The following is a 24,992-nucleotide window of genomic DNA, read 5'->3' as shown; positions in this document are numbered from 1 at the left end:
ACCTAAAATGTATTTAGCAAAACCTAAAATGTATTTAGCAAAACCTAAAATGTATTTAGCAAAACCTAAAATGTATTTAGCAAAACCTAAAACGTATTTAGCAAAACCTAAAATGTATTTAGCAAAACCTAAAATGTATTTAGCAAAACCTAAAATGTATTTAGCAAAACCTAAAATGTATTTAGCAAAACCTAAAATGTATTTAGCAAAACCTAAAATGTATTTAGCAAAACCTAAAATGTAACAGGCAAAAGTGATACATTTAACTATAGAACTGTGTCATTCATTATGTTGTGCTAGGTAACTGCCTCACTTAGGTACTTTGTATTACTTTTAATTCATCACAAGTGGTTGGCCATTTCACAGGAATGGCAGTAGTCACTGTCAAGTGAAGCAGAAATACACACAGCAGACAAACTGTTATACTAAACATAAAGGAATATTAATCTTCTTGAGATATTACGATAGGAAATAATAAAATGGTGATCCGGTGTTGGAACAGATGGTTTGGTGATCCGGTGTTGGAACAGATGGTTTGGTGATGAAACACCAACTAACTTACACGCCCGGTTGCCGACCACACATTTTCAATTAACTATACAGAATGCACATTTGATCAATCTTAATTAAAAATAAACATCTGGACAAGACTATAATTAATGATAGACAAACAAAGGGAGATTACATTTTATTGCCTTTTACTTACAGAATGCAGTAATTTCAATGCTATAACCTGTGCATTTTAACTGTACAGTTAACAGCAAAGTAATTTGATTACCATTTAGAGGTACCTCATTGGATGCAAATATAAAGGTTTTGTTATCAAAAGTCAATAAATAAAATCCAACCTCTCCCATCTAAAATGTTTTAAATGCACTATACAGTCCATTTGGGTGCCATGGTGGATTTTACATCACACCACCCATCATCATCATATGTGCAATTTCTCATCCAAGAAACATCAGAATGTCATAGCCCCTTCTCATTCAACATCGTCTTCTGATAAACTCTGTGCAGTAACAATTCTCTGGAAGAAAAAAAAAAAAGGATGCAAATGAATGAAAATAGAATGGATATCTAGACAGTCATGTACGTGAGAGCCTTGCAAATTTAACAAGACATTGACAAACGTTTCAAGCACCACTTTCAGAACTGGGAGAATACGATATTTTCATGTTGCTCAACCTCACATTTAAAAACTTTACGCTTGCTGCCCTGCATCTGTTAGAATCACCTTTATGGCAGACTGTATAAAGAGTGTTATACAGCTGCAAAATAAACGTCTGCGTAAGAGCTTTTTAGAAGTGGTTTCTTTCTGACGCTTATGGTTTCCAATCAGTGGATTGAGCCTCTGAAAACTTAAAGTCCACAATGGTAAAGCAAAAGTATTAGGTTTCCTAAAATTCTAAAGTATGATTTCATTTCTATGAGGAGAGGATGTTTGTGTGCTCAGGTAAACTCTCCAGAAGGTTGAGATAAACCCTACTGCAAGTTCAACATCTGGAATACTTCCACCAACATTCCTAAATAAAGATTGTAATATAGCAGAATCATGAATGTACAAGTGCAACAAAATCAGATTGGCACTTTACTGTTTAAATGTATTATGAATTTATCTGCTGCTTAATTACTTGTTGTTTTTAGAGCAACATGTTTAACAGCATGCAATAAAAACTTGCTGCAAAAGAGACAGCATGATGGGTGCACGAGTACTATCAATGGGAATCTTTTCCAAGAGCTTTGAATGATCACGTTTCGCACTCTAAGGTGGGGCCATGAATAGGAGGAGAAGAGGAAGTCAGATGGCAAAACATTCTGAATTCAGCTCAAGGATTTTTTTAAATCAGCGCAGGAGACCACAGAAAAATAATCCCAGCTAATAAACTGAAGGCAATGCGGTAACCTGATTATGAAGCACACAAGCTATCAAGACCGGTTATATCAAGGAATAATTTTGGTAAAGCAAATTTACACAATTCAGGGATAACTCTTCAATGGGGATATAGAAATGTAGTTCACAGCCGACATAAGCAGGTCTCTGCTCAAGTTTTTGAAGGGGAGTGTGAAGACCTGCAACAACAGCAGACCTCCAATCTCAAAATTCACTAATAGAAAGCATAGTTGTGGCCCTGTACATCACAGCCCTGCCCCACATCCCAGTCGAGGACAGACTCACATTGTGCTTCGAGCGGGTCCTCAGACCCTTCCCAGTCCTCCCCTTCCTCCACAAGTGGATGAGGACGTTGTTGAATTAAAGGGTAAAAGTCCCCCCCATCGGCATTGGGAGACATCAGCACCGTGCCGATGTCGAAAAAGTCGATGCCTGCGTCAGTCGCCGGCTTTGGCATCGACGCCTTTGGCATCAGTGCAGCCGGCTTCGGTGAGGTCGGTTGGGGCAGTACGGGTTCCACCGGCAAGAACGTGGAGCTACAGCCGGACCCATGGAGGCCTCTGGGCGTTGACGCCAGAGCCGGCGATGTCGAGGAATGCAGAACAGTGGGTCCCGAAGGCGATCCGATGGGGCCGAAGGTACGTGCCATTGCAGACACAAACTCTTGCAATTCGGCCGGAGTCGTTGATGGACCCGGGAAAGGTGGGTAAGCCAACGGTAACTGCTCTGGCTCCATTGGAGCCGCAGGGGCTGTGCCACCTGTCCCCTCAGCTGTGTCCTGCGACCGGCGAGGGGAGGACGAAGAGCTGCAACACTTCTTCGACTTTGTGCTTCGCCTTTACCTCAGAGTGCATAGAGTTCGAATGATGGTGCTTGCTCTGACCTCCCACAGGACAGGGACCTGGAACGATGTAGGGCTGACTCCCAGGCCTCCAGCCACTTTCAGGAGCACTCACGCAAAGTTTTCAGGGCCATGGCCCGGCAGTGGGAACACAACTCGGTGTGTGGTCATGCCCCAGGCAGAAGAGACACTCACGGTGTGGGTTCGTCAGCGACATCGTGCGCGGACAGGCCTCACAAAGCTGGAAACAGGGCATCCTATGCACCAGGGGTACAGTGTACTTGCAATTAATAACAAAAATTGACTTTGTCAACAAGGGACGGGGTACCACTCTCTCCGGATCTGTGCTTGCTGGCGCGGAAAAAGAAGAACCAACGTCAGCACGCGTCTAAGTAGCTCCAGTGAGGTCTTCTCGGCGAATAAGACACCAACGAGGCACGCGGAGCCCTATGACTAAGCCTATCGACGCACAGGGGTACTGCTGACTAAAGCTTTCCGGATCCAGTCTGACCCCTGGGGATATTCTTAAGGTAAGGAATCTATCACCGACGTGTCTCTTTCAGATACCCAATTAAAAGAATCTCTTAGGACTGGTGTTCTAAAACAACAGCTTCTTGATGGAATGTAAACAAGGATACTTGGATATTTATAAAAACGTTATTACTCCCTTTTACATGGACAAAGTGGTGTTCTTCACAATTACCTCTTAACTCTTTTATTAATATTTAATTATTCATCTATCGAGCGAAGATGTAAATAATGAAAATAGCCAAAAACTAAGTTTCTTTTCATGCAGAATTTAATAAAACAATGATTTGCAACGAATGTAAGATTAACGGCTTTGAACTACTTACTCTGTACTATGCCAAGGCAGTGGGTTGTAGGCATGGCACACAGTGTGCCATGTCAAATCTTCACTTTGTTCTGCACAAAAACACGCAGCCTGCTATGGCTGTGTGTGTGTAAAGGTACAGGGCCTTTAAGGGTGGTACAATAAGTGCTGCATCCCTTAGGGGCCATCCCTGGCCACAGTGCCCTTGGTATCCATGGTACCTTTTACAAGTGACTGACATGTAGCCAGAAAGGTCCCAATTGGGGATATAAGGTACAGTTTTGGGGAAAGAGCACGGGCCCTGGGAACCTGATTGGCAGGGACCCAGGGCACAAAGTGAAAGTGCATCAGTAGTCTGGCAAAAAGTGTGTGTTGGGGTGGGAGGGCAGATTACTGCAACAGAAACCCAGCTTCCTGCAACCCTCAAGTAGGTCTTACTGCCTACATGGTGGGGTGCATGGTGTTCAACAGTAGGGCATGTAAAATGCTAATATTAAACATGTATTTATAGTGAAAAAGCACAGGATTGGCTGTTGCATAGGAAAGCACTGGGATACAATATTAATAAAGTAATGTTATCTCCTGCTAGAAACCACCACATTTTATTCTTGGACTTATTGAAATATTATAAACCAAATTGATTGGTGAAGTCCGATTTGTAATAAATGCTTTGGAAAATATACTTTTAGAGACTTATATTTTCCAAGCTTAAAGTCTCTAAGCCTATTTCCATGTGATCCCAATGTCACCTGGCAGCTGAAAGCAAACTTGATGAGGTGTGAAAACCGCTCCCAAAGCAGGCAAAGGGTTTGGGTGAGAGGGAGGCGTTTACTGTTCCTAAGAAGGTAATCATGTTCCTGGGTATAGCCGTCAAGGTCATCCTCTCAAAGAAGCCGACTGTCAAGGCAAATGTTCGCTCATGCCTCTGCATGGTTCCGCTTTGGTCCCCTGTCAGTTGACACCAATCCCAGTGGGAGAGGACCTGCCCCCAGAAATGATCTACAGTGAACACAGAGCAGGAGTTTATCAATTCCATGGGCACACCTCCACACAGGCAAACAAGGGTTTTTCAATCTTGTTTTTTGGTAGAGGGCAATGTGGGTTCTTTGCAGTAGGGTACAGAGGAAATGGTGTGAAGGTGGGTTGGGTCACCCCTGGGCGTTTCTACCTCGTTGGCTAGGAAGTGGCTAGGAGCTTCCCCTACCGTCAGGCTTGTGCCAGGCAGACATATAGCAGCCCCAATAGCCTCCTCAGATCACTTGTTGGACCTCTGAAAGAACAGAAATGTATTGCTCCTGCTGGCTGTGCCGGAAGAAGAGAAAACTGCACTGGCTCCTTCTCTTACACCTAGGACAAAGAAGTGGACCCTAAGGGACTTAAAGCTGAACTCCTGTTCAAGCTACAGGGACATAAGCTACAAGAGGCCTTTTATGCAACTGCCAAGCTCACCAGACCCAACTGGACCCTACTGCTCGAGTGATTTTTCATTGCACTTTGGCTAGTGTCAAAGTGTTCTCCCTCCAATGTTTGCTGAGACCTGGGACCATACTGTAAGCCTATTCAACTTTGATTAATTGCAGCTGGGCTAAAGACTGCGGTTACTCTCAATTGGTGCTTTCCCAAAGCAGAAAACTCTATTCAGTGGCCTCGAAGATGATATCTGCCTTGTACAGCCTTCTTCTGCTATGGCCTATAGTCTTGCTCCGCAGGAAGTCAGAAAGGTAGAAATCTCTACTGGGCAAAGGCAGCTAAAAGTATTCGGGCGGCGAGGGACCTTACTCTAGCACAAAATTCAAATTTCTCCAGCTCTGAGCTTTCCTAAAGTTCTCAAAAGTCATTGACTTCACCAAGACCTCGTTCAGTGGCTAACAATGTGCAGCCTTCTTCGGCCACAGCCTGCTGTTTTGCCCCTCTGAGGATTTTTTACTTCCAGCCCGAGACTAAGTCCCTAGGTAAAACTTCAGATGGTGTCACACCTGATGTTTTTATCGGTCTCATACTCCACAGTCGGACTTAACTTGCGCCTAGGTACCGGTCAAATGCAAACAGATGACCTAGATTGGCCACGTATTTGAACTTTAAACATTCATAACTTGAGTTACCATTATTGTATTGTAGTTTTGGTGAGAATTTATTTATTAAAATGTACTCTTTCTAAATTGGTTTGAGATATCCCTTGTGTTCAGTTTTGACTTAACTCCTTTTTTGGTACTGCATACATAATTTATATGTTGCCTCTAGGTTAAGCCTGTCCGCTCGGTGATAAAGCTAGTTGGGGTGAATTCTAATTTAGTTAATTTGCAACTCATAAGGCTGTTCAGATATATATCTCGATTCTGAAGTAGTACATCTATAGGTTAGTTGTTTTTGAACATACACGGAACTTATTGCAATTGAAGATAAGGAAACCTTATTGGCTTATATAATTTTACATTTATAGTCAATTGTTTTAACCCTTTCAAATGAAAAGTATTTTTTCTTTACAAGATTGTATGTCGACATTTGCACACCAATGTCTATGAAGTGGAAAAGAGACAGAATAGACAATATGACACTTTCTTGCACTATGCACTTTATGAAAGGAATTGTTACCCAATTTTAAACTGCCAGTAACTATGGCTGGTTTATACTGTGATAAGCAATTATGCAACTTAAAGGTTTACGTTGGGTGTGAAATAAGGCACTTGGTCACTTCAACAAATGTTGCATGTACTGTCACTTTAATGTTTTTCTAAAACCTTGTTATTGGTATAACAAGAAAGCAATATAGCAACTTTGTTGTGAGAAAGACCGGGGAAGCGGTCAAAACATGCCACCAGTAGCCACAACAAAATCCTTTTGGTAAGTGAATATGAAATATATATATATATATATATATATATATATATATATATATATATATATATATATATATATATATATATATATATATATATATATATATATATATAATGACACACACAGAGAGAGGTTCACGTACATATAGACGTGTGCGTGTAAGTATAACACATTATATAAGGGATAAAGTACCCCATAGTGTACGTTATAAGGATAGGCAAGTCCGGAGGGGTTTATAAACAGAGGAACGACCACAAAGGAAGAGGTACTTTAGAAGGTTTTGGAACTCGGAGGTGACTTGCATTATCCCTCTGTATGGCAGGGGATACTTTATCCCTTATAGCCAAGAGGAGGAGCCTGTTTTCAGCTGCTGGTCTGCCGGAGGAGTCGGCGTTCGGCATTCGCGAGATTGTGAACCCATGTTTTCCGACTTGATCGCACAAGCCCCGCGATTTGAGCCTGGCAGGCGGTGAACAGCCTTCGTTGGCGGAGGGCAGCCTGCGAGCTCGAGTTGAAGACATGCGAGCGCAGTGCAGGAGACATGTAGGAGACGTGGGGTCCAGAATACACCCGAAGCTGAAGACGCCTGAGGAGCTGAGGTGCTCAGCCAGGCAGGGGCTGCCAAAAGTTTGTGTTGTGGTGGAGGAAACCAACGGAGGCAGAGGGGGCAGAGGAAGCTGAGGAGAGCTAAGGTAGGAGAAGACGGACAGGAAGGGAGGGGGAGAGAGAGCCCTTTAACCTGTGCCTCACCTCGCTCAACTCCTGCTATTGCTACTGCCTCGCACTGCCCCACAATCAGCTAAAACTGCTCATATAGCAAGCATACTATCAGCAAAAGTGCTTGGGCCCTGCTTTGGGCTTACTGTGCATATTAAGGCATGTCCTGTAAACTTGAAAAGGAGTCGTTGAACAATTGAGATAAAAAGACAAAGAAAGCCCAGTCAAGATACATGCTGGGTTAATCAATCAACTACTCATGGTTTCTCCCTGGCAGAGGAGCTCCCAGAACTTTAACAGAACCTTACTCCTCTAGTCAAGTTTGACTTGTTTTTGGGGAACGGAGGCTTTCACCCGTGCTGTTGGTGGGGCTACTCACCTGTTTTCTTTGCCGCAAGTCTGCTGTTGGTGTCACACATCTTCCCTCGCCGCCGCCGTCACCACCAACGCGGCGCGGCCACGGAGGGAGGACTCCAACATCCAGGTGCCCCAGCGGCGGAAGCGGAAACCGCCCACATCGCGCCCAGAGGCGCTCAAAGGTCCACACAGCCCCTGCGTCGCGGGACCGCACGCCGGCTTAGGGTGGGCCGTTTGTTGCCGTCCGGGGCCAGAGGAGGCCGGGCCACCTCCCTTGGCATTTCGTGAGAGGAGTAGCAGTATATCACAGCAAGGTAATAATCACCTTAAGTATTATAGCTAACCACCATGTCCTCATTGAGCAAGCGAAAGGGAGCCGCGGGCACTCTGGATGACTTTATTGTAAGGGCTGAGTCTGTACTCGTTCACCAAATCCAAGCCACGGAGAGACGGTTATCCCTAGACCTTGCAGGGTCGCAACCTCGCTTGTCCAGTGGGGGTTTAAACGAGTTACTCCCTGCTTCTAAATCAGGAGCAAAATCTGTCCCACTGAGCCCGGACATACAGATAATAAATGCACCTTTGACTATGTCGCTGACCGCCCAAGATTCACAAGTCCCAGCCAGTAATACCCGAGGCAAGCTAATTAAACGACAGGCACTGACTGTTTCAGCTTCGGGCAGTAAAAACTCTAACTAGAGGGAACATGGAGGAAAATCTCCAGACCCAGCTATGGACACTACGGGAAAGAATAAAGGAGGAGCAGACACCAAACTATTTAATGTTAGATTGACTAACTAGGTCTACCCAAACTGATTTCTCTCCAGCCATTGACTCAGACAAAAGATTTGGGAATTGAAATCCTGGACACCCTGATGGAGGGTTTTGAATCTAGGTTGGATGATTTAATGGGGGTTTTGTCACAAAACTTGACTGTTTGTGGAAAGAAATGCACAAAATGAATGATGTTGCAGCAATTATAAAAAAGTGGGAGAGGGTATAATTGCTTTGGAACCTACATTGTTTGGTAAATCAAACTGTGATAAAGCCCGTAATCCCGATAGAGCACCCGCTATTATAACACCTTCTCCACTAATTCAGGGTGATAGTTGTGGTGAGAGAGGGGGGCCTACGCAAAGAAAATGCAGTTAACTGCATACCCCCTAAGCCCATCTTAGAGCCAAACAATGGCAATAAAGAAGCTACCCAACTAACCAAAGAATTAAGTGTTAGCCATAATCAGAACGTTTTGAATCTCCCTCCGGACTCCGCACCATACATACTGGTCCTAAGCGGAGTCCCCCCATTAAAAAGAGGTCCGAGGGAGTCTTGGCCAGACTTGCAAAGAAAGTCAGTGGACTGGCTTTGTAAGCAAAAATGTTTTGATCCTAATAGAAGGAATGATATAATTATGGCCAGACGAGTTGGGTGGATAGGCCCCACCCACAAAGACATTCAGGGGGACTGGGCGGTCTTAAATTTTAGAAGGCCCCAGCAGGTCCGCCATCTTTTGTCTATTAACGATGCAACCTTTAATCCTTATACTGATATTAGTGCCCTTCCTTTGGGCTACTTTTATAAACCTCGTATTTTACCCAACAGTGGCACTGGAACATTTATACCCCTGTCCAACAATTTTCATGTCCTTCAAAGTTTGGATCGACAAGACTGACCACCAACACCTCTTGACTTTGATGATGTTATCAGTTCCTCACCTAGAATAATACGGACTACATCATCCCAAGGGAGGAATGCCCCAGTAACAAGAAATGATGGGACAAGTCTGAGAAAACTTAGTTGGAACGTAGCAGGCCTTCGATCAAAAATTGAAAACATTGAATGGTTAAATTTTGTCAAGGAACATGATATTCTGTTATTCCAAGAAACTTGGGCTACCGGAAACGTATACATTGAGGGCTTTCATTGTCATAGTGTCCTTTCACAAATACCAAGGAAGGGAAGGCCCTCAGGTGGTCTGTTTATAGGATTCAAGGTGACAGCCGGTAGGACATTTGAAATAATCCCAACACATAGCCCAGATTTTCAAGTTGCAATGTTGAATAGGGGCATTCAATTTTATTTATTACATTTTTATAACAATGACTTTCAGTCAGTCCCCAATAAAAGCTTTTTAAAGTGATTTGATTTTATGTCCGATTTAGATAACCAGTCCGCAAAAAGAGGTACTTTGGGCATCTTATTAGGTGGCGACTTTAATGCCAAATTCCAAAGCCATGGCTCTGATGCACTCAACCCTCTTATATTAGAAGCCGAGAATTAGCAAGACTTATTGATTCGCATAATCTTTCTAATGTAATGGAGCTAGTTGCAAGTTCTCATAGGATTAACCATCCAACATATAGAGGAAGGGGGAGCGGCTCTACATTAGACTATGCCTTTGTATGCCCCCTAATTGGAAAATTGGTGACCTCTGCTGCTGTGACACCGTATGACTTTGGGGACCACAATCCGATTAAGGTAGTATTAAAAGCAGCCAGATGGACCATTACTCATAGTGGTTATGTAGCGTCAAACCTATTAGTCTCAACATATTTAAGAATATGCTGGAAAGGTGCAGATAATGCTGAAGTTGTTAAGGTACTGGCAAAAAATAACATGTCTCTGATTGAGTCCTGCCGCTCTCTTGTATCAGCACCTGAGCAGATAATTGAGGACTTCGGTAACATATGTTAGACTGTTAAAAGCCTTATATCTAAACCACCCAAAAAGGTTGCACCAGTCCCCAGTTGGTTCAATCGAGACTGCTCAAAAGCAAATAGGAACCTTCGCAGGGCTTTAACCACCACCCCGAGATGCCCCATAACGGTTAGGCAGGCTAAAAATAATTATAAGGTTGCAATAAAAAGCAGGATAAATGAAGTCCTAAAGGAGCGATGGGACAAGTTGTCTGACGCTGCCAATCTTAACAATGCAAATATTTTCTGGGTGGCAGTGAGGGAAGTGCGTTCCATGGGGCAGTCACTGACACCGATTAGCTGCAATATAACTAAAGAGGCCTGGGTGGCCCATTTTGCAACTATTTATAGTGCCCCATCCCAATCTGACCTAGCCCCCATCATTGGTAATCCTACACCTATAGACATTGGCATTGCAGAAGTAATTGATCAAAGCTTGGGCAACAAAGCACCTGGCCCTGATGGGCTGCCAATAGATTTAATTAAATGGAATCCGGCGTTTTGTGCCCCCCTACTTCTGAATATTTTTAACAAATTTGACTTTGGCGAAATTTCCAGAAACATGGGCCAGAAGTGTAATAGTCCCGATTTTTAAAAAAGGCGATAGATCACTACCGCGCAACTATCGACCTATCTCCCTAATAGACAACACCCTCAAAATCTTAAAGTCCTTTACAATACAATTTTAGATTGGGCAGAGGAAACTAACATCTTGGACCCTTGTCAGCTGGGCTTCAGGAATAAGGTAGGAACAAGAGAGCAATGCCTTAACCTGAATTTAATTATTAATAAATACGCTATTACTAAGAAATCCCTGTTCTATATGGCTTTTATGGATTTATCCACAGCGTTTGACCTAGTGAATAGGTCCAAGCTGTGGGCAATCCTTTTATCCAAGGGTCTGGATGAAACTTTGGTCAATTTCCTGGCTTATTTACATAGAGATATCAAGGTCCAAGTAAGAATGGGGACGGGAGGAGAGGTCTCAGGGTTTATGGATATTGGCAGGGGGGTCAGACAAGGCTGTGTTCTGGCTCCCGGCTCTTTATTATATGTATCAATGACCTTAACGCCTCCCTGAAATTGGCCACGCAAGATGTCCCATGCATTAACAAAGAACCTATTCCTGCCTTGCTCTATGCCGATGACGCGGTTTTAATAGGGCTGACATCAAATTCTTTACGCCTCCTTGTTGAAGGTTTTAATATTTTTATGAAAAAAATTAGGCTTACAAGTTAATTTTAAAAAATCCTTTTTAATGAGTATTGGTCCTGGTAAACTGGCCATACGCCCGATTATAGTAGATGACCAGAAGATGATGGTGTAAAATCCTTTGTATATTTGGGTTTGGCCTTTGCTGAGAACGGCTCCTGGAGTGAGCATCTAGCTCACGCCAGGAGCAAGTTCTCAAAGGCCAACAACTCTATTTTAATCATCCCACGCCCCAAGACGATGGGTGCAGTATTAGCTATTCAAAGGATTTATAAACATCAGTGTGCCCCAGTAGCGGCCTATGGCGCTGAGATCTGGGAGACGGTTAACTGCTCTTGTATACAGCAGGAGGAGAATAGAAAATTATGGAACGTTCCTATCTTAACCTCCCGTTATAGATCTCAAAGAGCTCAATATTAGTTTTATTACCGATTTTATCAGGGCTCGCCCAGCACTTATGTGGATTGCTATATGGAAGAACGAAGCAGCCACCCCTGACCCAGTCAATTATTAAGGATTGTCTCGGATGTGCCAGGGGTCGAGACATCCCGTGGCTGGATGTGTGCTGGGCAGTTTGCGCAGTATTAATATGGAAAGTATTTTTTGGGACCCTTCACTTGCTGCCTTAGTCGCAAAAAAAGGATTTGCAGAATGCTCTGTATTCCTTATATAAGATAGAGCGCGAGGCAGTAGAGGTCAACAAAACTATAGTGCGTAACTATTTGACTATTGAACATTATAGGCATCCACTCCACACCTACTGGTTATCACCAATGACTCGCTGGGAGATAAGTTTATTGTTTCGTTTAAGGCCTGCCACAATTCGCTTTAAATTCTTCTTCCCACTTGTTTATAGCTCTAATTTAAACTCAATCCCGTGTCCATGCGATGGGAGGAGTGAGCAAACTATAAAGCACTTTATATTCTCCTGTAAATGTTATATTAAATATTTTAGGCAGTTTTTATGTTCTTATTTTAATAAAAGAAAACCAATTAGCTTAGAGGCAGCATTTGATTCCATGTTAATTTTAGATGACAAGGACCTCATTTTCCGCACTTGTACTTTCTTAAAAACGGCAGTAAGGGCACGCAGATCTATGGTTGAAGATTGAGAGCGATGCAAACAGTGCAAAATTTAGGAGCATCACAATTTAAAGACTATGTGATCTATGATCTGCATAACGAATGTATTTAAACCGGTACAAATTTTTATTTGTATGTAATGTATTGTGCTTTTATGGGTACTGTGGTACCCGAATAAAGTTGATTGACTGACTTTATCCCATATAAAACATGATCACACAATCTTTCCCACAAACCACTTAAAACCTTGGTATGGAGGTCTTTCATTTCAAAGAGTATGTTTGCAAACATGAAGAATAAAAATACAGCTTTCAGTGTAGAAATAAACACATTAAAAACCTGTTAGATATTTGTTAAAAAAGACAAACAGTTTAAAAGAAAAAAAAATCTGCAGTAATTTGGAAAGGTGTAGAAACATCCAGAAATGTTTGAACTTTTCTACAATTAACTAAGGAATGCAAAAAATAAACTTATTCTGCTAGCCATTTTTACTAGGAAAATAAAGCTGAAGAAAAACAAGCAATGTTTACAGCTTTAAACCAGACTATAATAACATTTTACACTTGAGATCTGACGTCTTGTTAATATTATCTGCGACTGGGTGCGTCACAAGTCTCTATCAAGAAAATAGAGACAGGAGTTCATACAGAGATTGTAGAATACCTTAAGAGTGTGTGTGTGTGTGTAGTGGCGGGTTGTGTGTGTGCGTGCGCAGTGAAGGATGCAATGAAACTATCTTTAACTGCTCTACTGATTAACTTTCATGTGGAGTAAAATTCTTAATGCCATATCATAATTATCTGTAAATTACCTTCAAGATCCAGAAGACTGTGTGCACCTGTAATTTATTCGGTTCTATTTTACTAATAAACCGATTTACACATTGAATATAGTTTACTGTGCAGGAGAAATAACATCTACATGTATTTCTACATATTCAAGCAGTGTGAAGTCTTTTCGAGCAACAGAAACATTTTAAAATAAATACCTGACTGATGGTTGGTAGTTTGGTCAAAAGCATCTGGAATACTGGTGGTGGAAGAGTCTGTTGCAGAACTTGCAGTAACTGCTGAGGCTGCCCACAAACAGCTATGGCATTAGTTAGGTGGTCCACACCTTTTTCATATTCCCCTGCAGAAAAAAAGATAAACGAGTTAATAAATCAACTCTTATATTTCTCAATAATGACAACAAAGTCGTTGGGGCAAAAGACAATCAACAACTCATCTTTTTTAAAACGTTTAACAAGCATCGTCAATACCGATAGGTCGGTCTTTAAAAAGAATGTTCCATGGTAGTAATGTGAAGTATTACCAGTACGTAGAGTGGGAATAGATATGTTATTTGTGCAAACGCAACTAACTGCTGAATATTTGTGTAGATTAAAACCTACAAATCCATGCAGGTTAATGACTGCCCTGCTCCCATCTAGGCTGCTGCCAGAAAAAAAAACGCCATTCGTTTTCTAATAACTTAATACCATGTGTGTGTTCCCTTGAAAGTCCAACTTCGGGCAGCTGGATAAATAAACAAAATTATCGCAGCTGTGCAGAGAGCAAGGACTTGTGTGGAAGCACACAACAATCAAAACATGTACTTCTTGCATGCGGGCGAAGCCAAAGCCCCTCTCCTTGAGTTCACATAATTGCCTGGTGATAGCTGCGCTGTCCAGCCACACCATAAAACAAGCATTTGCAGTGCAATAGGTCTCGAATTTGCAAGATTAGAGCGACTGGTGTTGTAAATTATAGTGTTTTGGTTTGGAATGTAATGTACATATGTGGTGTGTAGTGGAATTATGTGGGTTAGACTGGAATTAGTCATGGAATGTGTGGTGCAAAGTTGCGGCATAGTGTGCACTGGAATTATGTGGAAAGTAATTAAGTGGTATTGCGTGTACTAGAATTATGCAGAGTGCGATTGTGTGTCATTAAGTGACCTAGCCTGACCTCGTCAGCGCCGGTCGCTCAACCCGCCGCGTGGCTCCTCCAGACAGTCACCCGGTCCCCTGCTGCCGCCGCTCGCATTTGCCGCCTCTCTTCCCCGCCGTGGTTGTACTGTTGCCCTGATTGTGTCCTCGCAGTTTCCCCCGCTGTGTTCTGTACTGCTGCCCTGTTGTCGCATTTGTGCTCTGCCCCCTGATTTTTCCCTCTGCCCTAGCGCTTCTGGCCCCGCTCCCTGCCGCTGCTCCCCCCCCCCTCTCCTTCTGTTTTCCCTCGACCCTCTCCCATTCGCCACCCCGCTCCCACCTCCCAGCTGCTCCTCCCTCCTCCCGCCCCTCCCACTCTCCATTTATGGCAGAGTCCGCGCGTGCGCGCAGTGTTCACTCACCGAGGGCGCGCCGATTGTGCGCCGAAGGCGCGCCAAAGGCAAGCCCGTCTGCGCCCGTCCACGCCTGGAACGCGCCCAGTGCCAGACTCCCTGTACCCCGCAGATGCCAGCCCACCCGCTGGACTTACGACGCCACCACCCTCAACACCGGCCGGACCCCCAGTTGCTACCGAGCCACCCCAAGACGCACCCACGGACCCTTCGCCTGCCAATCCTGCCCCACACACACACAATTCAGCACAGACATCGCAGACTTCATCAGCCCACACGCCCTCCCAGGACTACATCCTCCTAGGGGACCCCAACTTCCACCTGGAGAACACCACCACCACCACCACCCTGCTGGACAACCTCGGACTCAAGCAACTGGTGAACACCCCCACCCACTACGCCGGACACACGCTTGACCCAGTCTTCTCCTCCAGCAAGTACATCTCCTTCAGCCACTCCACCGGACTCCACTGGACAGACCACAGCTGCGTCCACTTCAGCTTCAGAAGGACCACGACTCACCACCACCCGCAACAGGTTCCCCGCAGGAGCTGGAACAAGATCACCACCGACCAGCTCACCACATCACTGAGCCAGAAACCTCCTGCCAGCTCAACGGACCCCAACCAAGCAGCCAACAACCTCACACAGTGGATCACCAACTGCGCTGACTACCTCGCACCTCTGAAAAACCATCCCAGCAGGCCCGGCAGCAAGAAAGCCTCCTGGTTCAACGACGACCTCAAGAACTCCAAGAAGAAATGCCGTACCCTCGAGAAAGCCTGGTGAAAAAACCCGACTACAGACAATATGACCGCCCTCAAGCACACCTCCCGCAATTACCACCAGCTGATCCACACCACCAAGAAGACAGCATTCAAGGAACGACTAGACAACGCACACAACAGCAAGGAACTCTTCAGCATCGTCAAAGAGCTCTCCAACCCCAGCGCCGGAAACAACAACATCACTCCCTCACAAGACCTCTGCGACTCACTCGCCTCGTTCTTCCACAGCAAGATCGCCGACATACACAACAGCTTTGGCGCACAGACCACGCACCCAACCACCGAACTGACGCCGCCCACCACCACCCTCCGCGCCTGGACCCCGGTCAGCACCGAAGACACCATCCACACGATGAACACCATCCACTCCGGATCACCAACCGACCCATGCCCCCACCACGTCTTCAACAAGGCCGACTCCGCCATCACACCCCAACTCCGGGACATCCTCAACTGCTCCTTCAACACCGTCACCTTCACGGAGAGATGGAAGCATGCCGAACTCAGCACCCTCCTAAAGAAATCATCAGCAGACCCCACCGACCTAAAGAACTACCGCCCCATCCCGCTCCTCCCTTTTCCTGCCAAAGTCATCGAGAAGACAGTCAACAGACAGCTTGCCGCCTTCCTCGAGACAAACTGATCCCTCGACGGATCCCTCGACCCCTCGCAGTCTGGCTTCCGAGCCAACCACAGCACCGAGACCGCCCTCATCGCAGCCACCGACGACATCCGAGCCCTGCTAGACAACGGGAAACAGCGGCCCTCATCCTCCTGGACCTCTCCGCAGCGTTCGAAACTGTCTGCCACCGCACCCTAGTGCAGCGCCTCAGCAACATCGGAATCCAAGAGAAGACACTAGAGTGGATCATCTCGTTCCTCGCCGGAAGAACCCAGAGAGTCCGCCTCCCCCCATTCAGATCCGAGGCCACCGAAGTCATCTGCGGCGTACCACAAAGATCATCACTCAGCCCCACCCTCTTCAACGTCTACATGAGCCCCCTCGCAGCCATCGCACGCCAACACAACCACAACATTATCTCCTACGCCGACGACACCCAGCTGATCCTCTCCCTCACCAACGACCCAACCAACGCCAGAACCAACCTACACGAAGGGACGAAAGACGTAGCCGAGTGGATGATGAACAGCCGCTTGAAACTGAACTCAGACAAGATGGAAGTCCTCATCCTTGGATCATCACCCTCTGCCTGGGACGACTCCTGGTGGCCCCCTGCGCTGGGCAGCGCACCCAAACCAATGGACCACGCACGCAACCTGGGCTTCATCCTGGACTCCTCCCTCTCGATGACCAGACAAGTCAACGCAGTCTCATCATCATGTTTCAACATCCTACGCATGCTGCGAAAGATCTTCCGATGGATCCCCACCAAAACCAGGAAGACAGTCACCCAGGCACTCGTCACCAGCCGACTGGACTACAGAAACACCCTCTACACTGGAACCACAGCCAAACTACAGAAAAGACTCCAACGCATGCAGAACGCCTCCGCACGACTCATCCTGGACATCCCCCGACACAGACACATCTCCGGACACCTGAGAGACCTGCACTGGCTCCCAGTCAGCAAGAGAATCACGTTCCGACTCCTCACCCAAGTACACAAGGCCCTCCACGACCTGGGCCCCAGGTACCTCAACAACCGCCAGCTACGATCGTCCAGCCACGCCCTCTCTGCAGTTTCACGCATTCGAAGAGCCACCGCGGGAGGAAGATCCTTCTCCTACCTGGCAGCCAAGACTTGGAAAATGACTTTTTTTAACACATGGTCTTTCATTCGAAAGGCAGAAATGCATCGAAGGTCAATAGTTAATAACAGTTGCTTTACAAATCTGAATTGCTCCAAGTCTCCCGATAAAAATGGCACCTCACTTGTGGGGTTGGGCCTAGTGCCCGCAACAGGAAACTGCGCAAAACGCAACGTGGACACACCACAATTTCACAGTGAAAAATGACCCTTTTGTAACAAAGTGCCTAGCTGTAGTTTTTGAACCCTAACTCTACCGGTACCTACAGACACATAGCAAACCTATACAATTTTGAAAACTAGACCCCCATGGGAATTCAGGGTGGGGGTAACTTGACTGGCTCTCACCAGGTTCTGTGGTGAAGAGTTCTCAATTGTGTGGGTGGCCCTAGTGCCCGCAACAGGAAACAGCGCAAAACGCAATGTGGGCACACCACAATTTCACAGTGACCAAGCATTGGTATAGCCAATATGTCTCGCCTTTGGCACCTTACAAGTGTTTAGCCAAAGGCGAGACCCTTTGGCTATGCCATTGCTGGTTTCTATTTGTTTACCTTTGCTACAAATCGCGGCACCCGCGCTTTACTTTAACCATGTTAAAGGTAAAGCACAGGTGCCGCGATAGCTACAAAAGTGAAGAAATAGAAAAAAATGCATTTTTTTACTTTTGTAACAATCGCGGCACCGGCGCCAAGTAAAGCGTGGGTGCCGCTTTACTTAACACGGGTAAAGGATGTTTTATTATCTGTATTTAATTTTTAAGGCTGAAAAATACCAGAAAGATGGTGTACTTTGGGTTTTCAAAAATAACTGCAAGTCTTTAAATTGGTACCTTGTAGAGTTAACAAACAGGTAGAATTTGTAAAGGGACGAAAAGCATATAGGGACCAAGATGGAGGAGTAGCTAGTGTATCTCCCTACTTAGGAACTGTGTACTGGAAGGCAGGGGCTAAGTGACTGATGAGGCCGAGGGCTGGTACACAACTACCCCATAAGGCGAATGAGGATCCTACTGCAGCTGCTCCCTACAGTCAGAGAAACATGGAAATAGAAAGGAGGGATGAGGATTAGGAAGAACAGAGAGGAAAGGGTTGAGACAGACTAAACAACAAACACTAAACCGGGCTGCCACACAGAGGGGGACGAGAGTAGAGCTAACAGTAGAAATGACTCCGTGAGACAAAGAGAAAACCCGGAAAGAAGAGGCCATGAAGGAAAAAGCAGAATACAGAGGAAGCGCACCCAAAGAACGAGAGAGATGGGAGGTGCAACAGCAGGATACACATAGCAGAAATCCGCCAAGCAGAGCGGACCAAGGAGAAATCACAGCTCCTCTGCCACCTCAAGACGAAGCAGTGAGGCCATAAGGAGCGAGGAGGAAAGGTGGATTGATAGGGAATCTAGCCGTACTTCTAGAAATACTTGTCATTCTAGTGGTCATAATCACTCACCTAGGCATTCTTCTGTTTTCTGAGGGGTGCCGGTGGCACCATGGATTACCACTAAGAAGAAGGGTTAAAGAAAATGTATCTAGTGTAATTATTGAACTCCCTACTTCTCTCTGTAGTACATAGGTGGGTAAAGCCGCACAGGTAACTAACATTGGAGACTGTAATAAGGATAATAGGTGCCAATAATCGTGCCCAAGAAAGTAGGGGTAGGACGAGCGGAAGGGGAGACAAGGAGAAGATTCTTTCATGAGCGGGGACCCAAATCAACGGTTCCCAGAAAGTCATAAGGAGCAGAAGTCAGTCAAGGGGGAGGGTAGATGCATATTCCTTCAGGGCGTCAATGTTTTAACTCTGGCACCTGCTCTAAGTAAAGCGCAGGTGCCACGGTTGCTGCAAAAGTAAAGAAATAGAAAAAAAACATTTATTTAGTTTTACAGCAATCGCGGTACCTGCGCTTTACTTAGAGCGGGTTCCGGAGTTAAAACATTCAGGCACTGTAGGGATATGTATCTACCCTCGCCCTTGACGAACTCAGGCATCCGAGACAAGTAAAGCGCTGGTGCTGAGATTGCTGCAAAAGTAAAGAAATAGATGTTTTTTTCCATTTCTTTACTTTTGTAGAAATCGTGGCACCCGCGCTTTACCTTTAACATGGTTAAAGTGGAGTGTGGGTTGCGCGATTCACCCGCGATTGCTACAAAAGTAAAGAACTAGGGAAAAAAAACATCTATTTCTTTACTTTTGCAGCAATCACGCACCCGCGCTTTACCAAAGTGAAGCGCAAGTGCCGTGATTGGCCTAGGCGAGACCTAACAAGCCCGGGAGTGGTGCGTGCGTGGTCTGCTCTTTTTGGAAGCACTGCACTCGTGCTTGTGGCATGCCCCTGCTCGCTCCCGCAAGCTGGATGCCGCAACCAGCAAGAGTGTGTGCTTTCTCATAGAAATTCACTTAATCAATCGCCTACATCGTGCTGATTGATTTTCAGCTTACTCCACCGGTAAGCCACCATGATACCGTCTGCCGAGACCATGCCCTCACAGTCCCTCATTCCTGCACTTGTTCACATCCTATCACTTTGTGCCTTTGTTATGAGATGTAGACAAACCTCATAACTCCACCATTTATTCATACGTACCCTCTTTACCACACCGACAACCTTCACTTTTCTATCACCACCAGCCCTGGTCAAACATGGTACGATGCGCCTCCTAAACCCACCCACCTCGCTCCTACAATCCCAAGCACACTGCATGTAATTGGCATGCACCGCACTCTGCCGCCGTCGACACCGTGGCATGGTATGAGTTGTACACATCATATGTAGTGGAGATAAGGGACTGTTTAACTGACATGTTTTTATGTCTCCCCTTTTCCTTCTTTTACCCTCCCTGATTATTCCCCTTGGTATTGTATGGCATACTGATTCCCACATAGTGGGTTCAAGTGAAATTGTTTTTTCTTTAGGCAATCATTACTGTCCTGAGGATGAACCGATATTATGTACGGTTCGAAACGTCGACCAAAAATGCACTAAATGCATAGTTGACATAAATTGTGCATGCATGTGTATACTGTGGATTATCTGCTTACGATTCATGATACTCAGATGACCCGACCTTGCCTACTATTTTCCTCCCCTGTTTGTGCCCCCCCAGTGTGTTAGTCTGACATCGGCTGGTGTCCCACGTCTATCACACTCTGTGCCTTATTCCTCTTGCATTATTCTTATCAAGATATTAAACTGTCCGGCTGATTTGATTTAATTTGATTTTAGATTTGTAAAGCGTGTAGCTACCCAAGGGCGTCCCGGCTGGACATTTCTTAAAAATATAGTTATACTTAGTCTATATTTATTCCCTGAACATTCCCTCTCGTGTCTAAGGACCACTGGCTTTGATAATAAATTCAAATAGGGCAGAGCGACGGCTAAAGGTCCTCTAGGCGAGACATAAAAATGACACTTTTTTGGCAAAGTGCCTAGCTGTAGTTTTTTAACCCTAGCTCTGCCGCCACCTAGGGAAACCTAGCAAACCTATACAAGTTTGAAAACTAGTCACCCAGGGGAATCCAGGATGGGGCGACTTTGGCTGGCTCTCACCAGGTTCTGTTACCCAGAATCCCTTGCAAACCTAAAAAAATGGTCCAAAAACGCTCCCCACATTTTCCTTACATTTCTGTGGTGGAAAATTCTGGAATCTGTGTGGATCCACAAATTTCCACCCACCCCGCGTTCCCAAAGTCTTCCAAGAAAAAGGATACTTCACTTGTGTGGGTAGGTCTAGTGCCCGCGACATGAAACGGAGCAAAATGCAATGTGGACACCGCAGTTTCACAGTGAAAAATGTGTCCTACCTTTTAGCTACAATGCACCCGGTCCACAGGGCTAGCTAGGGACCTACCTTAGGGGTGACTGACATAGTAAAAGAGGCGTCACATAAGTGGCACAAACAGCGGCAGTAAACTGCACGCACTGGCCCTGCAATGGCAGAGGCCTGAGACAGGTCTGAAAGGCTACTTTGGTGGGTGGCGCATTGCAAGCCCACCAGGGGCATTTAATTTATAGGCCCTGGGTATCTGAGATACTACTTTTCAAGGGACTGACAGGTAAATTAAATACGCCAAACAGGCGAAGACCAATCTTACCATGTTTACCACAGAGAGCACACTCACTTTACACTGGACAGCAGTGCTAAAGTGCCTAGTGTCCTAAAACCACCAATACAGGTCAGAGAAAATACTAGGAGGAAGACAAAAAGTTCAGGGATGACCCAGCAAAAAGGGCTATGTCCAACAAATACCATTACGATTCAGCCAGATGCCAATTCTTGTTGCTTGTGGGAGGCTTTCGGGGAACCAGGGCAGTGATCACAGGGAAGGGGTCAAGCAGGATATGCATGAAGTGTCTCTAGGAGCATGTCTGACCTTGATTTAGAGCTACATGCTCTTGCTGCACGGAGGTCACTTGTGCATGGAGCCCGGACTGACCTGTTCTGAAAAGGCAGTATGGGAGGTGAGGGGCATGACAGGAGGGCTTCTAGGAGTTTCCAGTTAGTCACCACGAGTTGCTCCGTATAAACATGAAGCGTGGTGTAAAAATTGATGAAAAATAGCAAGTAGGAAATACCAGCGTATATTGTGTATTTCCTACTCACTTGCTGAGCAGTAACTTAAACAAGTAATCCCCACACAAGCAAACAAATCCCTACAGTATAAGGAAACTATGAGTTTCCTACTCCTTCACTCAGCATAATTTGAAAGCAGTCCCCACACGAAAGCACCTGCAGTGTAAGGAAACTGTAGTTAGCTGGTGCTCCCAAGCGATAAACGGAAGTGATGCATTGGGAGCACCAACCAATGAGCACTCCGTAAATAACACAGACACGAGTAAACCTTGGTAAGCAGCAGGCGGAATTAACAGGCCTATTGAAAACAGGTCTTGCAGAGAGCGCATGCGCGACCTACAAAGTACAACCCAGATGACAATTCTGTTGGTGGAAGCGCACTCCTAAACAAACTTTTAGGACAGCTACTGTATCTCATGCCAGAGCTGGCAACAAACTTGTGTAAACAAAGCACAAAATGAACCAGAGATGTATGGCATTTATAAATCCCTAAACCCCCCAAAAAAAAAATCCAAAATGGAAGCAAACATCGCTATTAACATCACAAGTTTAACCCCTTGCATGCTGCCGCGATTATGCGCCTATGCGGCAAAATCGGAAGTGGGCGGGTTTAGGACAGACCCCAGCCGTCATCAGCACACGAGCGCCGTAGTGCATGACGGATGGGGGCCGTCATCAGCATGCAAGGGGTTAAAATAAAATGTTAATCACTCGAAGAGGGCTAAATTTAAAATAAAAGAGAGTTGGAAAATCTCAATTATCTTTTCTAAGGAAACTAAAAAATTTGCCACACGTCATTTCGGCTGCAAGGCACGATGACAACTGAAAGCAAGACTTCACTTATCTGTATTTTCACATAACCTCAACTACAGACCACTTGACCGGGCAATTCGAGCTCAGGATAATAGACAATGTGAATCTGAGGAGCTTTTGGGCTAGGAAAAATCAAAAGATAAACTGCTGCCCTCTAGCAAGTGGCCAACCTCAGCAAGCACAATGCATAGCAGAAAGTTCAAGGGAAATCAAAGAAGCAACAAAGGAATTTGTTTAAAGGTCGACAGGCATTAATGCTTGCTAATCATCAAACCATGATAACAAAGACCCTAGACCAGTGTTTCCCCAAATTGATAGTTCCAGGCAGATGTTTTAGTTCAAAAGTCAAGTTAATAAAGATGCATTTTTAAATTCTGTATTCATCTCACATTTGCTTCGCTTCAAAGCTAGAGGTCAAATGTCAAGCTGTCATATGGCCCTGGATATTGGAGTTTACATACTCACCTCACTGCAGTTGGAGAAAGAAATGTAAAGTGAATTATGTAACAAATTGTGAAGGGAAAGGCTATTGTCAGTTTTGTGATAAACCAAAATTCATAAGTTATGAGAGAAAAATGAAACATTTTTTGTAACCCTGAAGTGTGCTGAAAATAGTTTTCAATAGGATCTAAATAGATTTGAGGACACTACTTGGTGACGCACAAATGACAACTATTCACTGAAACCCGATTTCCACACATCTTTAGTGTGACATCTAGTTTTATCTGAAAAACTGTGCAAATTTAGTAGCCATTTCGAAGGAAAATGCGCTGCCACAAAATGAAAAATTTGCGGTTCTAAAAACTAAACTTTTTGGGAAGCAGGGCCCTATATGTACAAAATACCTTTGCATCCAGCATTTATGAAAGCAGCAGCTTAGGTAGGCACTTGGCTTTTTAACCAATTTGACTGGCCTTTCGATTACCAAATTGGCTTAAATGCTCCTCCACAGGTAGGTGAGACGACTTCCAGGGAGACCCATTAAATCAAGCTTCTGCAATGCAAATGGTCTCGCGTTTGTTAAACTTAAAGCTTTTGGGGTTGAAAATAATGTTTTTCACTTTTTTTGTATGCAGTGATCACATTTGCAGAAAGTGGGAAATAAGTTATAAGGGAGGGGAGACCAGAGTAATATTCTGGAAACAGTAAACTCATAGGAAACGCATGACTAAGTAAAGCAGAAGAAGTGAACACTGTAGAGGTGGGTGGTGTGAGATATGTGAGGAGGGGCTTATCATACTCGGAAAGGGTCGCCTAGACCGTGGTGAAGCTGTAAAATCCATGCGATTGGTTGAATTCAACGCAAGCGGACCAAAGATTTTTATTTATTTTTATTTTGAGAGTTTTATATAGCGCGAACAAGATCTTTGCAGATAACAGACCGCTTTTGAGCAGAGGAGCAAAGTTAAACGAAAACGAAAGTAGCGATTCACTGGCAAACTCTGTAAATTAGAGCTAATGTGTGTAGTTGTGAATAGAACCAATATGCTCATTCTGTGACCCCTCTTTCTCGAATTTGTTTTTTTTCCCTTTGTATTTTGAACCTTTATTTCTCACCACCCCGAGGCTGCTCTTTGGAATAGAAAAAGTTACTGGGGTAGAGGAGAGTGGAGTGGCGAGTATAAAGTAGAGTTGAGTGGCACCGTGTGGGGTTTCTTATAAGCTTTGTCTTCAATAGGCAGACTATTGCTTTTTACAATACATTCTCGTTAAGTCCTCCCTAAGGTATGAGCAAACTTATCTGCAACCATGCATGCACCGAGTTGGGAGGCAAGTCACAAGGACTGAGTATTCATGTAAGCACAATAGAGAAGGACCCCCAGTGCGCATGTATAGAGAGGTGGTGTCCTCTCCCGTTAAGGCTAGCTCCATTAAGAGGGTCTTAAATGCTTCACAGAAGGTGTGTTTTTGCAGTAATGTGCAGGTCACATCATGCATCACTAGTGTAACACATGCGCTGGGATTCTCCGCATGCAGTTAGTTTACTAGAGGAGATACAATTTCATATGTAATCCAATAAAACTAAAGTGGATGCACTAGATTGTCAGCATAAATCCAGAGATTGAGGGTGCATATAAAGATTCTGCAGTAACATCCTCCTATTGTACTTCTAATTTACTTCTGTAGTACCCATTACGTATTCCTCTATACGAGTAAGTCAGGAGTAGTACTGGCTTACTCCAGGAATTAGTAAGGAGTACTAAAAGAGTAAGTCACATCAACTTGCTGAATCTGACACCATTGTGCATTGTGCGTCGCT

The 24,992-nt window shown here is 44.9% G+C and overlaps 1 protein-coding gene across 1 annotated transcript in view; it reads right to left on the bottom strand.

Annotated features, from left to right (window-relative positions):
* Nucleotides 1–673: 673 nt before the first annotated feature.
* TOMM20 (translocase of outer mitochondrial membrane 20) overlaps nt 674–24,992 on the bottom strand; it is a 44,249-nt gene continuing 19,930 nt past the window's right edge. Inside the window, exons 4-5 of the mRNA XM_086955397.1 lie at nt 13,456–13,598; nt 674–1,027 (exon numbers count right to left, since the gene is read on the bottom strand). Coding sequence (XP_086811523.1) covers nt 983–1,027; nt 13,456–13,598 — 188 coding nt within the window. The 3' untranslated portion in view covers nt 674–982. The remainder of the gene's footprint in view (nt 1,028–13,455; nt 13,599–24,992) is intronic.

This window comes from Lissotriton vulgaris, chromosome 2_1, assembly GCF_964263255.1.
Source record: "Lissotriton vulgaris chromosome 2_1, aLisVul1.2, whole genome shotgun sequence".
Classification (NCBI taxonomy): Eukaryota; Metazoa; Chordata; class Amphibia; order Caudata; family Salamandridae; genus Lissotriton; species Lissotriton vulgaris.
This window is presented reverse-complemented; position numbering and strand designations above follow the sequence as displayed.